Genomic DNA, 14,089 nt, shown 5'->3' with positions numbered 1-14,089 from the left:
GAGTAATTAGAGAAACCTATAACTGCTGAAAGAGCATGTGAAGTGGAAAGGTTGGAAGATGGCATTGTGATATGCCCCAAAACTACTTTTGACACAAGACAGACCCTTACACTTAGAAACTCTTTTGCAAGAGCAAAATATTATTCAAGTATTTGAAGTTTATTTTCCTTAACTTTTATTACATTTTCAATCTTCCATCAGGGGCACATGAACGAGTCTATCAGTGTAACCTCCTATGATTGTAAAGATGAAGAATTTGAGGGGGAAAAGTCATCTTGTTCATTTTCTATATGTGCTGCTGAATGCAAATAATGGTTTAGTAGACTATGGGTGCTGAGTGCACCATGTAGCCTGAATGGATTTGATTTCAGTCTGGTTTCTCAAACTGTAAAAGTTTCTTTTCACCATATTGCACAAATTATTTTAAAGAAAACAGGTAATTTTAATACCAGTGTGACACTACCATATCAGTAACACAAAAGTCTGCACTTGTAGAGGTACTAGATAGCTACTCTCATATTCCATTTTCCTTTGGATATATATATTTCTTGTGGGTGATAAGAAACTTCTTATTGGCCACTCAGTACAAATAATACACTGCTTTGAGTGACAAGAAATTTGGGATCATTCTGATTTTGCAGATTTTAAAATGTAGTTTTTTGCAAGAAAGAAGGGAATTTCTATGTAAAACTTTAAGACTGTGTTTTTGTGTCTGTTAGAAAATGAGTTCCCTTTTCTATTTCCAGTGCCCATTCTGTTGCTTTCTCTTTAAAGTCTGTCCTACGTGTAAGAACATACATAATTGAATTCCAGACTTCTCACACTGACACAACTTGATAACGTATCTCTGTCCTCCACTAGCTTTTGGATAAGTTTTGAGAAATATGATATACCTATTCGCCTTTAAGAATTAAAGTAAAGGGGGTTTTTTTTGTTTTTTTTTTTTTGTTTTGTTAAAACTTTCATCGGGTGAAATCCTGGCCAACCTTGAAGTCAATGGCAAGACTCTTTGACTTCAATGGAGCCAGGATTTCCTACGTAGTATTGGCTTTCTTTTGGGAGTTGTTGGGTTGGAGACAGAATTGCAACTTACTGTTAATAAACTTACATGCCAGGTTGTTTCCTTAAATGATGCAAATTTCCCTTTACTTGACACAGTATAAGAGAGCTAAAATAGAACTACCTCATGCTTAATACTTTAGTTTATGCTATTAACTCAACATTAATTTGTAGATTTTAACTTTTGACTCTACAAAAAGACACACATGCTGTTCGTTGTATTTTTTCACATTTCTTTCCTTTAATGTCAAAGTTGTGTCCTAAGGGTTGTTCATAACTTTATACATTAGATATGGGCATTTTTGGTTTTAAAATTCACTAATTTTTGTAATATTTGTAATGTAATAAAAATTTGCTCAATTGTTACTATTGGGCTAGTTATGGCACTGCTTGAATCAAACAAAATATCATTATTTTCAGTTGAAATGCTTAAAGACATAATGACTTACTGTGTAACTGAACTTCTTATGTACGTTACTGTTTTTTCAATAGCAACGTAGGCAGCCGGTGAAAATATCCTTTGAAGGGGCTGAGCCCACCGCCATTCACTCTGCAGAGGCAGCTCCTGTTGTGCAGGTTTGGCTTGGCTACCCATTCCAGCCTGTTGGGTCTCGCTGCTCACGGATTCAGAGAAGTGCACCACTGCGTCACTTGATGTCTGTCCGCACACAGGTGGTTCCTCTTCCCCTGCAATACCTGCCTTATTCCCTTCTTGGCCCTGGAGATGCTGGTCACCAGCCTTTATCGGTCAAGCTGGGTTGGCGGTGGGCAGGCTCAGAAAATAGATTAGGTATGGCTGAGCCCCTTTGAGCCTTAGCAACCTGCCGCCTATGATAGGCAACAAACAACTATTTAAAGGTGGGAAAGTTTTAAAACATGTAAAAAATTATATATAATATATATAAAATCTTTCAATACTTCAGTAAGCTTGCTGGAGCAATCTGGTATCTCTTTCCACAGAATTTTTCCTTCAGTTTTGACTTGTCAGTAATTGCTTATAAGTGTTCTGAAGTTTGAGATATTTAATATTATAAGCCAAATCCTCAGCTCGTATATGTTGACGTACACTGATTTATACCAACAGAGGATCTGACCCTATTATTGATAACATAATACTGATTTTGATTAACTTAAATGAAAAGTTTGTAAAATCTCACTTACACTACATGAAAATCAGGCAAAAGAGTAAGTCTGCCATCTCCCTCTTCCCCCAGTAGTTAAAATGTGCTCTCTTCAGGGAGTGGAGTTTAGCTGAAACTAAGAAATATCTACAGATAAAACTGCACTGAGCTGGAATACATAGAAATGGAGAAAATATACTGACAAAGGAAAATACAGGATTCATTTAGAACCTAATAATACAGGAGTGTCTTGGTGCTAGAATGACAATTTAAGATTTAATTTTTAAAAAATCTTAATATCCAGTTTTGGGTGGCATCAGTGTGTAAGGATACACAGCTAAAGTGTGCTAAATTCAGCTCACTTTCTGATGTAGAAACTAAGGCCCTGATCCTAGAGTAATTGGTATAGAAATGCAGGAATCTCCAATATCAGATACCAGAATTATAGCCTAAACCAGGACTGTTAAACAGGTCTTAATTTAGTCTTCTGTAAAAGTGAGATCTTAGTGAAAAAGCTGTCAGCTGACTAAAGTGGAGCTGAATGTCTGGTGAAAGGACCATTTTAAAACTCTCACTTCTTCCTCGAACTGCTTGTTCCATTCCTCGCCTCTGCTCTTTCATAGGGATCTGGATGCAGGAAGTTAAACTTGGGAGTATGTGTGAGATGAAGTTTGTAGCTTTGTGGCTGTTTGGATTAGACTAACAAAAAGTTACTTTAGTTTTCCATTATCTTTTTTCTACCTACATTAATTTAGGGTTCTTTTTAGTAATGTTTCCAACTGTGCAGTGTTGGATCTTGGTGCATGGATCTGACAAACACCCAGGAGGCCTTTAAGAAGGTCTTTGGATACTCAATGTCCATAGTCAGATTCTGTCTAATCCCTATTTTGAAGTAAAGCAGTAATGTCCTCTGTTCTGTACTGTGCCTGCTGGTGACTAATTAGCTCACCCCTGTGACTCAGGCAAGTGGCTAGCCATAATTTATTCATGGAAATGCCAATACCTCTAAGTAATCATGAGAAGTTGTCAAACCTAATGACCAACTTGCTCATAAATATCTGAAAAGAACAAAATTTATAGGACAGAAGGTATACTTTAAGGTACAGCTTTCTAATATATACAAATTTTCAGGTCTTGTAAATTTATATAAGAACAAATGACAGAATGGATAAAGGCTGTAGAAAAGCAAACATTTTTAGAGAACCATTTATAAATGGGTTTTCTCACTTCCTTAAAAACTACAGTTCATAAGAATAAACACAAAAGTTGTTTGATCCCAAACTTATTTTAGGCTAACACATACAAATAAAGGCTAGTGCTAACTATTTCATTCAGTATGACTGTATCACTGCTGGCCTATAGGCAGTTTTCTGTTGCTTCTCATCTGTACTTTATAATCACTTCCTGATATCTCTTCACGAATTTCCAGTCACCTTAAACTCAGTGTGGGTGAAGCTGAGCTCTTGATCTTTCCTCCCCAAGCCCTCTCTGTCTGCCACTGTGGACATCACTGCTATCCTCCTACTCATTTAATATTTTTAAATGAGTAATTTTTTAACTTGGCCCTCTGGCTGGATCTGTGTGTTCAGCAAGATTTAGAAATAGCCTGTTAATACTTACCTAAAATCTAAATTCCAGCTTTTTCTTTCTATCCACAGAGACAAAATTTCAATCCTCATCATTTCATGTCTTGACTGCTTCGGGTGCCTCTTTGCTGGCCTTGAATATTATACCCTTGTTTTTCCCAATTCTATTCCGAATGCTCTTGCTAAAATCTTGGTTCAATGCTCTGATCATGTCAGCCCCCTCTCTGAGCACCTCCGCTACTTTCTTTCACCTGCCCCCGCCCTTCGGTTTTCCTCCAGACTTGTCGTCTTCTCAGCCTTTCTAGAATCTTGTGAATGTCTTGCTGTCAGTTCAAGTTCAACATTACTGAAACAGCACTTAATCTCTCCCTGCCCCCTCTAGGCCCTCTTTGCTACCTCCTTTCTCAATCCATGTAGATAGCATCACTATTTTGTGCTTTTCAGTCAGGCCTGTTAGCTGGGTGTCATCTTTATGGACCTCTTTAAGTCCTCAATTGCAGGCTGTCTAAATCTTGCCTATTCTTTCTGCATAATATCGCTAAGATATGACCTTTCCTATCCATCTACCTGGACAACTCTTGGCCAAGCTCTCATCTTGATTATGGTAACATCTTTTTCTCTGCCCTTGAAACATGTAATCTTACCCCATCATATCCATTCAGAATACAGCTTTACAGATGATTCTTACCAGTTGCTTTGAGCATATCATTCCTCTCTTTGATTTTCTAGTGGTTCCTTCTCCCCTGTTGTAACAAACATGTTGCTTGTCTTCACTTTCAATGCCTTCCATTGCAATTCCCCACCCTATCATCCTGTTTCATTCATTATCCACATGTCAACTTCCACTTCCTCTCTGTCATGATGGCAGTTTCTATCATTCACTTGTTAAATTTTCAAACAAATACCTTTGTGCTTTCTCCTATGGTGCCCTTACTGCTTACTGTACCCAGTGTTAGCCGATGGCCAGGGATGTTTGGTGAGGTGCCAGCTATGCCCGTTTATACCATCCGTGACTTCAACCGCTAGGACACACTGTCCCTTCGCGGCGGGCAGCCCGGGCTAGGCTGACGGATGCCCCAAGGTCCTAACCACCCGTGACTTTAACTGCTAGAGCTCAGAGCTCCTTCGCAGCGGGCAGTCAACACTGACTGACAGGTGCCCCAATGGCAGCACTAAGAGCCTCTCTACACCTGTGACTTTAACTGCTAGAGCTCAGAGCTCCTTCACAGCGGGCAGTCAGGATTGACTTGACAGGTGCCCCAAGAGTTTGCCCCGTGGAGGCGGCACAACTCAACGCTAGGCTCTTAGTACTCTCACCTAATGGCCAGGCTTTATAGCCAAAACGGCTGAGGTTCTTTAATTGTGTTGGCTGCTTCACAGTAAACCAGAGAAACAAGTCAGGCTTATGCACAAATGGTTACCAAAATTTATTAAACTAGATTCTAATCATGTGGTTACAAAATTGCTAGTGCCTACTTATTTAAATGTAGAGATGTTACACACACAAACAAGTTACAAAACTGAAGCTACAATCCCAAAGAAAGAAAAACAAAGTATAAAGATCTATTTCAAAATATGTGTACACTAAAGATAGGAGATCAGGTGTGGGTGCTTCTTACCCTCCTTGCATCTCTCGATTCCAGCGGTGCCAAGCCAGGATCGGTCACTCAATTCCGCGGAAAGACGAATAAGGGACAAGGCTTAGGGACCCTCTTAGCTGCAGAAGCCTTGGGAGGCTGTCACTTATCTGACCAGCAGATAGATAGTGAAAAGCACTCCAAAAATCATGGTGCTGTAGGTCCCCTACTTATACCTCTGTACTCCTTTATTCTTTTTCTCCTTTCTATGCCAAATTGGGGCTGGTCTGTCGGGGTGACGCCAGCTCTCGCAAGAGTAGTTCACACTTGCAAGGGAGAGAAACAATAAGTGTCAACTACTGGACATTCCTTTTATTAGGGTAAATATTTTCCCACCTAGGATGTTGGTGTGTGTGCATCATGCTGTTTTAGTAGGGGCTAAGAGCCATGTCTGTCACAGCACCTCTGCCTGCTGTGAGCCCAGTTGTTGTATATGTTCCCAGTGGCACATTGTCGCAGCACACCTGTGCTTCTCTCAGCTTCAAAGGCTGTGCTGGAATTCATGTTAAGTGCCCTGTGGTTTTTGGCTCCCGTGTGTTTCCAGCAATGCTGATCTGAGAGGGGGGGCTGGCTGTCTGGCTACACCCAGCTGTAATGTTACCTCATTCTCCTCTTGTGACCCACCTTTCTAAAATTCCTTTTCTGTAATGGTCAGTTTTTGTAGGCACAGTTAGACCATGATCTCCGTGTACCAGTACTCCATCATGCTGACCAATATTGTCTCATTGTGTCCTTGTACTCACTTACCTGTATCAATTTCTTGGTTCCTATATTACAGTTAGTACTACTTTCATCTCATTTTAGTGTGCCTAGAAAAGTGGGATCCTGGTGTGTGAGTAGGGTTTGTAAGTGCTAGGGTAGTGCACTCCTGAATACAAGCTTTTTATATTTCAACCCCTTCGTTATTTACTCCCTCATCTAGCTTATCTACTAACCTTTCATGAGCCTGATCATGTCTTTGCTTTACCAACATTTCTAACTGTTCTTGCTTGTTAATCAGTTTGTGCCTTGCAGATCTCTGAAGGCTTTTGCATGTTCCTATATATGTAGGCAAAACTCCCTCATAAAGCCTGATCAGCCCTTTCCTTAACTTCTCTTTATAAGACACTTCTGCCCCTTGATACGCTATCCTAGCTGCTGATCATGGCTGAGCAGCTGATGAACTGTAACAGTGCCTCTACTTCCTTTTCCTACTCTCTACCTTCCAAGGGTAATGCTAAACTAATTAATTAGTCTGAGGGAGCAAGGATTTTGTTACATGTACTTTATAAAATGGGGATAAATGTCAGATTTTTTTTTTTTTACCATATTGAAGCAGGATGTTTGAGCTGCAGCATATCTGTCAATGCTTCAGTGCAAGAGCCTTGAACTTTTTTTTTCCCCAATAGCCATGACAACCCCAGCTCCCAAAGGGTCCCTTGTCATAAAGTTTCTTAGGCATGCTTTCACTTGTGGAAAGCATGGCTATTTTCTTTTACATGCAGCACCTGTAGCAGAAATATGTGCATCAATCACAGCCCCCGACTGAAACCTCTCCAACGCATCATCAAGGATCTACAACCTATTTTGAAAGATGACCCATCATTCTCACAGATCTTGGGAAACAGGCCTGTCCTTGCATAAAGACAGCCCCCTAACCTGAAGCAAATACTCACCGGCAACCCCACAACAGAACTACTAACCCAGGAACCTATCCTTGCAACAAAGCCCGTTGCCAACTGTGTCCACATATCTATTCAGGGCCCACCATCAGAAGGCCTAATCACATCAGCCACACTATCAGAGGCTCGTTCACCTGCACATCTACCAGTGTGATAATGTGCCAGCAATGCCCCTCTGCCATGTACGTTGGCCAAACTGGACAGTCTCTTCCTAAAAGAATAAATGGACACAAATTGGACGTCAAGAATTATAACATTCAAAAACCAGTTGGAGAACACTTCAATCTCTTTGGTCACTCGATTACAGACCTAAAAGTGGCAATTCTTCAACAAAAAACTTCAGAATCAGACTCCAAGGAGAGACTGCTGAATTGGAATTAATTTGCAAACTGGACACCATTACATTAGGCTTGAATAAAGACGGAGAGTGGATGGGTTGTTACACAAAGTAAAACTATTTTCCCCTGTTTGTTCCTCACCCCCACCACTGTTTCTCAGATGTTCTTGTCAACTGCTGGAAATGACCCACCTTGATTATCACTACAACAGGCCCCCCCCCCCCACTCTCCTGCTGGTAATAGTAATCTTACCTGATTGCTCTCCTTACAGTGTGTATGGTAACACTCTTTGTTTCATGTTCTCTGTGTATATAAATCTCCCCACTGTATTTTCCACTGAATGCATCCACTGAAGTGAGCTGTAGCTCACAGAAGTTTATGCTTAAATAAATTGGTTAGTCTCTAAGGTGCCACAAGTACTCCTTTTCACTTAATTTATGCTGTAGGTGGAGGGCACCTTTTGTGTTTATCCCAAGAAACTAGAAGCTGCAGCAAACTCAGTCTTGGACTTCTCTTCTTCAATTACTTTTGACAAGGGCCATGGGAGAATAGGCTTATTGGTGCATAAACAAAATTTACCTAAAGAGGGAACACTGTATTATAAACATTTATACTATTGTAGGACCCAAAGGCTGGATGCTTGTACAATTATAGAAGACAGAATCCCTTTCCTGAAGGGTTTACAATCTAAAGCTACACCAAAGCGATGGACTGCGCAATGCAAAATACGCCCATTTGTCAATACAAAAGGAAATCACGCATTAGGTCAGAAATGGTATTTGAATGTGTGCACTCAGGAGTGAGAGAGGCTAACGTTTTCTCTGTTATGATTGTGAGCCTCCTCTGGGGCTATTGCTGCAAGCCTGTGTAGGACGCTGGTGGTAGCTGAGCCCTGTGTAGTTTGGGCTACTTATGAAAGAGCAGGGTGAGGCTTGGCCCCATAAGTTGCCTCCTGTTTCTCAGGGGTGGGGCAAGGCTCGCTCTAGACCCCAATTTTGCGGCGTCAGCGGCGATTGTGTGTGGCTGGAGCACGGGGGAGCCACGCTGAGCTCTGCCCAGTAGCAGCCACTCCCCGCTGGTTGCGCTCTATGGTGGGCAGAGAGGGGCAGGTCCTCCTGCCGCCGGGGGCGCAGTGCGGCTTGTGACGGGGGAGTGGAGGGGAAGGAGCCTGCGAAGGGCTGGAGCAGGAGCCGTGTAGGGGAGCCCAGCCCGCCCGCGACCAGCTGGCGGCTGCTCTGTGGCCATGGGTGAGGGTGCCTCTGCTCCCCGCTGGCGGGGGGCAGCGAGTCGGGGCGGTGGCAGGTCCCGCTCGGGCTCCCCGGGGGCAGCTGTCGGTTCCCGGTGGGGAGGTAACGGGATGAGGCGGCGCTTCCCAACGGGCGCGGAGCGGCAGCCCGAGGCGGCGGCGGCTGGTCGGTGCGTGGCCCGGCCGCCTCGCGGCAGAACTTGGGGTGGCTCCAGCCGCCTCTGCGCGCCCGAGGCGGGCGGTGTGAGGGGGCCGCCTGCTCCCGGGGGAGGCGGGGCGGCCGGGCGGGTAAGCAGACACCAGGCCGTGGCTCCCTGCGGGCAACGGGTCCGAGCAACACCGGGCAGCGCGGTGACAAAGGAGCCGAGCCCCCGAGAACGATGCTTGTCGTCGGCGTGTGGGATGCGGAGCGGGCGCCTGCCCCCCCGGGGCAGACAGCCGCTAGCGGCCGGCTGCTGCTGGGCGAGGTGCTGTCTGGCCGCGGGGGTGGCGGGCGCCTCCCGGGGAGCAGCCCCCCAGGTGCTTTGTGGGGACTGGGGAGGGCGGAGCAATGGGAGAGCCTTCGCCGTTGTGTCTGCACCGGGGGGAGGGGGGAACTGGTTCTGTTTTGGGAAAGAAAAATAAACATGAATTGTTTGGGGTGCCTCTGCGTATCTTGGGCATGGTGCCACTCCTTGTAAAGTGAAGTGGAATGATTGTGTTAAAGTGTGGGCATGTGCAGGTTGCCTTCCTGATCTATAGCGAAATGGTTCAATTAAAAAAAAATACTTAAATCATAAAAGGGTTCAACTGAACGGCCCATCTTAGTCCAGTTACGAAGTGCCTGAACTCACAATGGGCGCACTTTGGAATGATGTTCACACTAATTTTTTCCATGGATGTGCAGAATGAATTTTGTTATGTGCACCAATATGGAGGTGATGTGTGATACATCACCTCCATATTGGTGCAATAACAAAATTAATGTGGTAGGGATGGGGCCGAGGGGTTTGGAGTGTGGGAGGGAGCTCAGGACTGGGGCAGAAGTTTGGGGGGTGAGGGCTCTGGGGTGGGGCTGGGGATGAGGGTTTGGGGTGCTGGCTGCCCCAGGGCTATAGCAGGGAGAGAGGACTCCCCCCAGCTCTCTCTCCCTTTTCAAACTTTTATTTAAAACAGTAAGGGCTGGAAACTTAAAAGAAAGCAAGAAAACTGAGATTCTCATGTGATCTCTTTGATTCCAGCAATTGTGATTTTAAGAGAAACAAATAGAATGAGGCTCCTGATAAAATTATGGGATTTGACAGTACTGGATTAAGTATCATGACCGTATAATAAATTATATAACTCTCATAACATATTCTGTTAGTCATTTCCCATTTTATCAGAAACATATAATGCACCCTGTTAAAGTGGTCAACTAGTTTTAGGCCCCAATTTAGATTGTTTTGGAAAGTTTTATGTATTATAGGTAGAAATGTTTTAATGAGTTTTAAAAAAATACAGAAAAGAAACTTGGTTTTGTGTGTCCACTTTAAACTTCCCTGTGTAGAACTGTAAATCAAAACTACAGTATTATGCTAGTGGGTGAGGAACTATGTCTGGATCTTACAAATGCTTATGCATGTGCTTAACCATGTTCTACTCATAGAATGTAGTCAGTGGGACTTTACAGTGTGTAAAGTTAAATGCAGGCCTAAGTCTTTGTGGAATCAGGGCCACAATACAAACTGTTTATATGTAAAGGAGATAACTGACATCTGTTTCTATGCTGGATATATAACTTGGATTCAAATAATGTTGCTGGATATACTATATTAATGAGACACATGTCTTGTACTTATGTGACTGCAGCTTTGGTATCATAGAAGAGAGTCTCTGAGCCCTGTTAACTAGCTGATTTTTTTTTCATTGCTTTTTCCATATTCATTGTCAGTGCTGCTTTCACTTTGTCTTACAAGCCAAGCTAGGTTGCCCTTCTGGTCGTGACCAGTACTGAAATGAATTGAGACAATAAGTGTGCCTCAAATTATGACATCCCATAGAGTGCATGGAAGAATGGAAGGCAATAACAGCCTACTTCATATGTATTTACATATTACACATCTTATGTTTGTGTAAGCGTGTTTGTTTTGGAGTGAATGCTGTTTTATAGCACTGTGACTTTACAGCAGTTAATGGATTTTATTCCTTTGATTAAATACAGATTGGGATCAAAGTGATTTGAACAGGAAGGCATTTAGTGAATTTTTTTTGCTTTCCTAATTGAAATATGCTTATTTTTCGATTGTTTTAGCTGTAAAAGACCCAACAGCTGTAGAAAGAGCAAATTTGCTGAACATGGCTAAATTGAGTATCAAAGGATTGATTGAATCAGCTTTGAGCTTTGGCCGTACTCTGGATTCTGACTATCCACCTTTGCAACAGTTCTTTGTCGTTATGGAGCACTGCCTTAAACATGGTCTTAAAGGTGCAGTAATCACTTTATTCATGTATTTCCTGTCCCAAACCATTTTGAAATTTTGTTTCTAGAATGTGATGCATTATCCTCTTTGTACAGCAGTTTGAATTTGTACAGCACTCTATAAGAAGTCTGAAGCTGTTACCACTCAAAAAAGAGATCTTGGAGTCTTGGATAGTTCTCTGAAATCATCCACTCAATGTGCAGCAGCAGTCAAAAAAGCAAACAGAATGTTGGGAATCATTAAGAAAGGGATAGACAATAAGACAGAAAATATCATATTGCCTCTATATAAATCCATGTTATGTCCACATCTTGAATACTGCATGCAGTTGTGGTTGCCCCATCTCAAAAAAGATATGTTGGAATTGGAAAAGGTTCAGAAAAGGGCAACAAAAATGATTAGGGGTATAGAAAGGCTGCCATATGAGGAGAGATTAATAAGACTGGGACTTTTCAGCTTGGAAGAGAGATGACTCATGGGAGATATGATAGAAGTCTATAAAATAATGACTGGTGTTGAGAAAGTGAATAAGGAAATGTTTTTACTCCTTCTCGTAACACAAGAACTAGGGGTCACCAAATGAAATTAATAGACAGCAGGTTTAAAACAAACAAAAGGAAGTATTTCTTCGTACAGCGCACAGTCAACCATGGTTATGCTTCAGCAGATCTGTTTGAAACATGAAAACAGAATTGCTACTTTATAAGATTCTTTTCAGAAATTCCCAAACCACTGTGACTTATTTTTAAAGGTTAATTAGTTTGTCATATAAATACCTATATTCACAGTACAGTATTTTAAAAGAATGTATGTATACAATTTCTAACCCAGGTATACTGTTGTAAACTGTATGTGAGAGAGTAAGGTAAGTAACTTAATATGTCAACGAAATTATGTTTTCCTTTTCTTTAGTAAGAAAATCTTTTCTAAGTTACAATAAAACAATCTGGGGCCCGCTGGAACTTGTGGAGAAGTTGTACCCAGAAGCTGAGGAGATAGCAGCTAGCGTCAGAGATTTACCTGGCCTCAAGTGAGTAGTGTTGGTAAAAACATAACATTTGCTGCAATAAAGGTTTGGGGCCTGATCCAGTGCCCATTAGAGTCAGTGGAAGAGCTCAGACCCTTAAAGAGCAAAACATATTGTGGCAAAAGTAGTACTTGGATTTTAAGATACTGTGTTGAGAGAATTTAGAAGAAGAACCTTTCTCACACTGAAGAAGCTAAATACTTTAAAAATGAAATGCCTTTTATTGTACTGGTAGAATCATAGAAGAAAAGCACTGGAAGGGACCTTGAGAGGTCATCTAGTCCAGCCTCCTGCACTCATGGTAGGACTAAGTATTATCATTCCAGACAGGTGTTTGTCTAACCTGCTCTTAAAAATCTCCAGTAATGGAGATTCCACAACCTCCCTAGGCAATTTATTCCAGTGCTTAACCACCTTGACAGTTAGGTTTTTCCTAATGTCCAACCTAAACCTTCCTTGCTGCAATTTAAGCGCATTGTTTCTTGTCCTATCCTCAGAGGTTAAGAAAAACAATTTTTCTCCCTCTTCCTTGTAACAACCTTTTATGTACTTGAAAACTGTTATCATGTCCCCTCTAAGTCTTCTCTTTTCCAGACTAAACAAACCCAATTTTTTTCAATCTTTCCTCATGTTTTCTAGACCTTTAATAATTTTTGTTGCTCTTCTCTGGACACTCCAATTTGTCCACATTCTTCCTCAAATCTGGCGTCCAGAACTGGACACAATATTCCAGTTGAGGCCTAATCAGTGCAGAGTAGAGCGGAAGAATTACTTCCTGTGTCTTGCTTACAACACTCCTGCTAATACATCCCAGAATGATGTTTGCTTTTTTTGTAACAGCATTATACTGTTGACTCATATTTCGCTTCTGGTCCACTATGACGGCCAGATCCCTTTCTGCAGTATTCCTTCCTAGGCAGTCATTTCCCATTTTGTATGTGTGCAACTGATTGTTCCTTCCTAAATGGAGTACTTTGCATTTGTCCTTCTTGAGTTTCATCCTATTTATTTCAGACCATTTCTCCAGTTTGTCCAGATAATTTTGAATTTTAATCCTGTCATCCAAAGCACTTGCAACCCATCCCATCTTGGTATCGGCCACAAACTTTATCTGTGTACTTTCTATGCTATTATCTAAATTGTTGATGAAGATATTGAACAGAACCAGCCCAAGAACTGATCCCTGCTGGATCCCACTCATTATGTCCTTCCAGCATGTCTGTGACCCACTGATAACTACCCTCTGGAAATGGTTTTCCAACCAGTTTTACACCCACCTTATAGTAGCTCCATCTAGGTTGCATTTTTCTAGTTTGTTTATGAGAAGGTCATGTGAGACAGTATCAAAAGCTTTACTAAAGTCAAGATATACCACATCTAATACTTCCCTCCCATCCACAAAACTTGTTACCCTGTCAAAGAAAGCTATCAGGTTGGTTTGACACGATTTATTCTTGACAAATCCATGCTGACTGTTACTTATCACCTTATTATCTTCTAGATGTTTGCAAATTGATTGATTATTTGCTCCATTATCTTTCTGGATAGAAAAGTAAAATTGACTGGTCTGTAATTCCCTGGGTTGTCCTTATTTTCCTTTTTATAGATTGGCACTATATTTGCCCTTTTCTAGTCTTTTGGAATCTCTCCTGTCTTCCATGACTTTTCAGAGATAATCGGTGATTGCTCAGATATCTCCTCAGTCAGCTCCTTGAGTAGTCTAGGATGTATTTCATCAGGCCATGGTGACTTGAAGACATCCAATTTGTCTAAGTAATTTTTAACTTGTTCTTTCCTTATTTTAGCCTCCTCTGATCCTATCTCATTTTCACTGGCATTCACTATGTTAAACGTGAAAATTGAATCAAAGAAGTCATTAAGCTCCTCTGCCATTTCCACATTTTCTATTATTATTCCTCCCCCCCCCCCCCCCAAATTGAGTAATGGATCTATCCTGTCCTTGGTCTTCCTCT

The 14,089-nt window shown here is 41.8% G+C and overlaps 2 protein-coding genes across 7 annotated transcripts in view; both read left to right on the top strand.

Annotated features, from left to right (window-relative positions):
• The window catches only part of DNA2 (DNA replication helicase/nuclease 2), a 36,424-nt gene extending 35,050 nt beyond the window's left edge, over positions 1 to 1,374 (top strand). For both annotated transcript variants that reach the window (XM_074958892.1, XM_074958891.1), the window contains exon 21: positions 185 to 1,374. In XM_074958892.1, coding sequence (XP_074814993.1) covers positions 185 to 239 — 55 coding nt within the window. In that variant the 3' untranslated portion in view covers positions 240 to 1,374. The remainder of the gene's footprint in view (positions 1 to 184) is intronic.
• A 7,140-nt stretch (positions 1,375 to 8,514) lies between these two features.
• RUFY2 (RUN and FYVE domain containing 2) overlaps positions 8,515 to 14,089 on the top strand; it is a 59,062-nt gene continuing 53,487 nt past the window's right edge. For all 5 annotated transcript variants that reach the window (XM_074958887.1, XM_074958888.1, XM_074958886.1 and 2 more), the window contains exons 1-3: positions 8,515 to 8,649; positions 10,921 to 11,094; positions 12,002 to 12,119. In XM_074958887.1, coding sequence (XP_074814988.1) covers positions 8,646 to 8,649; positions 10,921 to 11,094; positions 12,002 to 12,119 — 296 coding nt within the window. In that variant the 5' untranslated portion in view covers positions 8,515 to 8,645. The remainder of the gene's footprint in view (positions 8,650 to 10,920; positions 11,095 to 12,001; positions 12,120 to 14,089) is intronic.

This window comes from Natator depressus, chromosome 7 (assembly GCF_965152275.1).
Source record: "Natator depressus isolate rNatDep1 chromosome 7, rNatDep2.hap1, whole genome shotgun sequence".
Classification (NCBI taxonomy): Eukaryota; Metazoa; Chordata; order Testudines; family Cheloniidae; genus Natator; species Natator depressus.
This window is presented reverse-complemented; position numbering and strand designations above follow the sequence as displayed.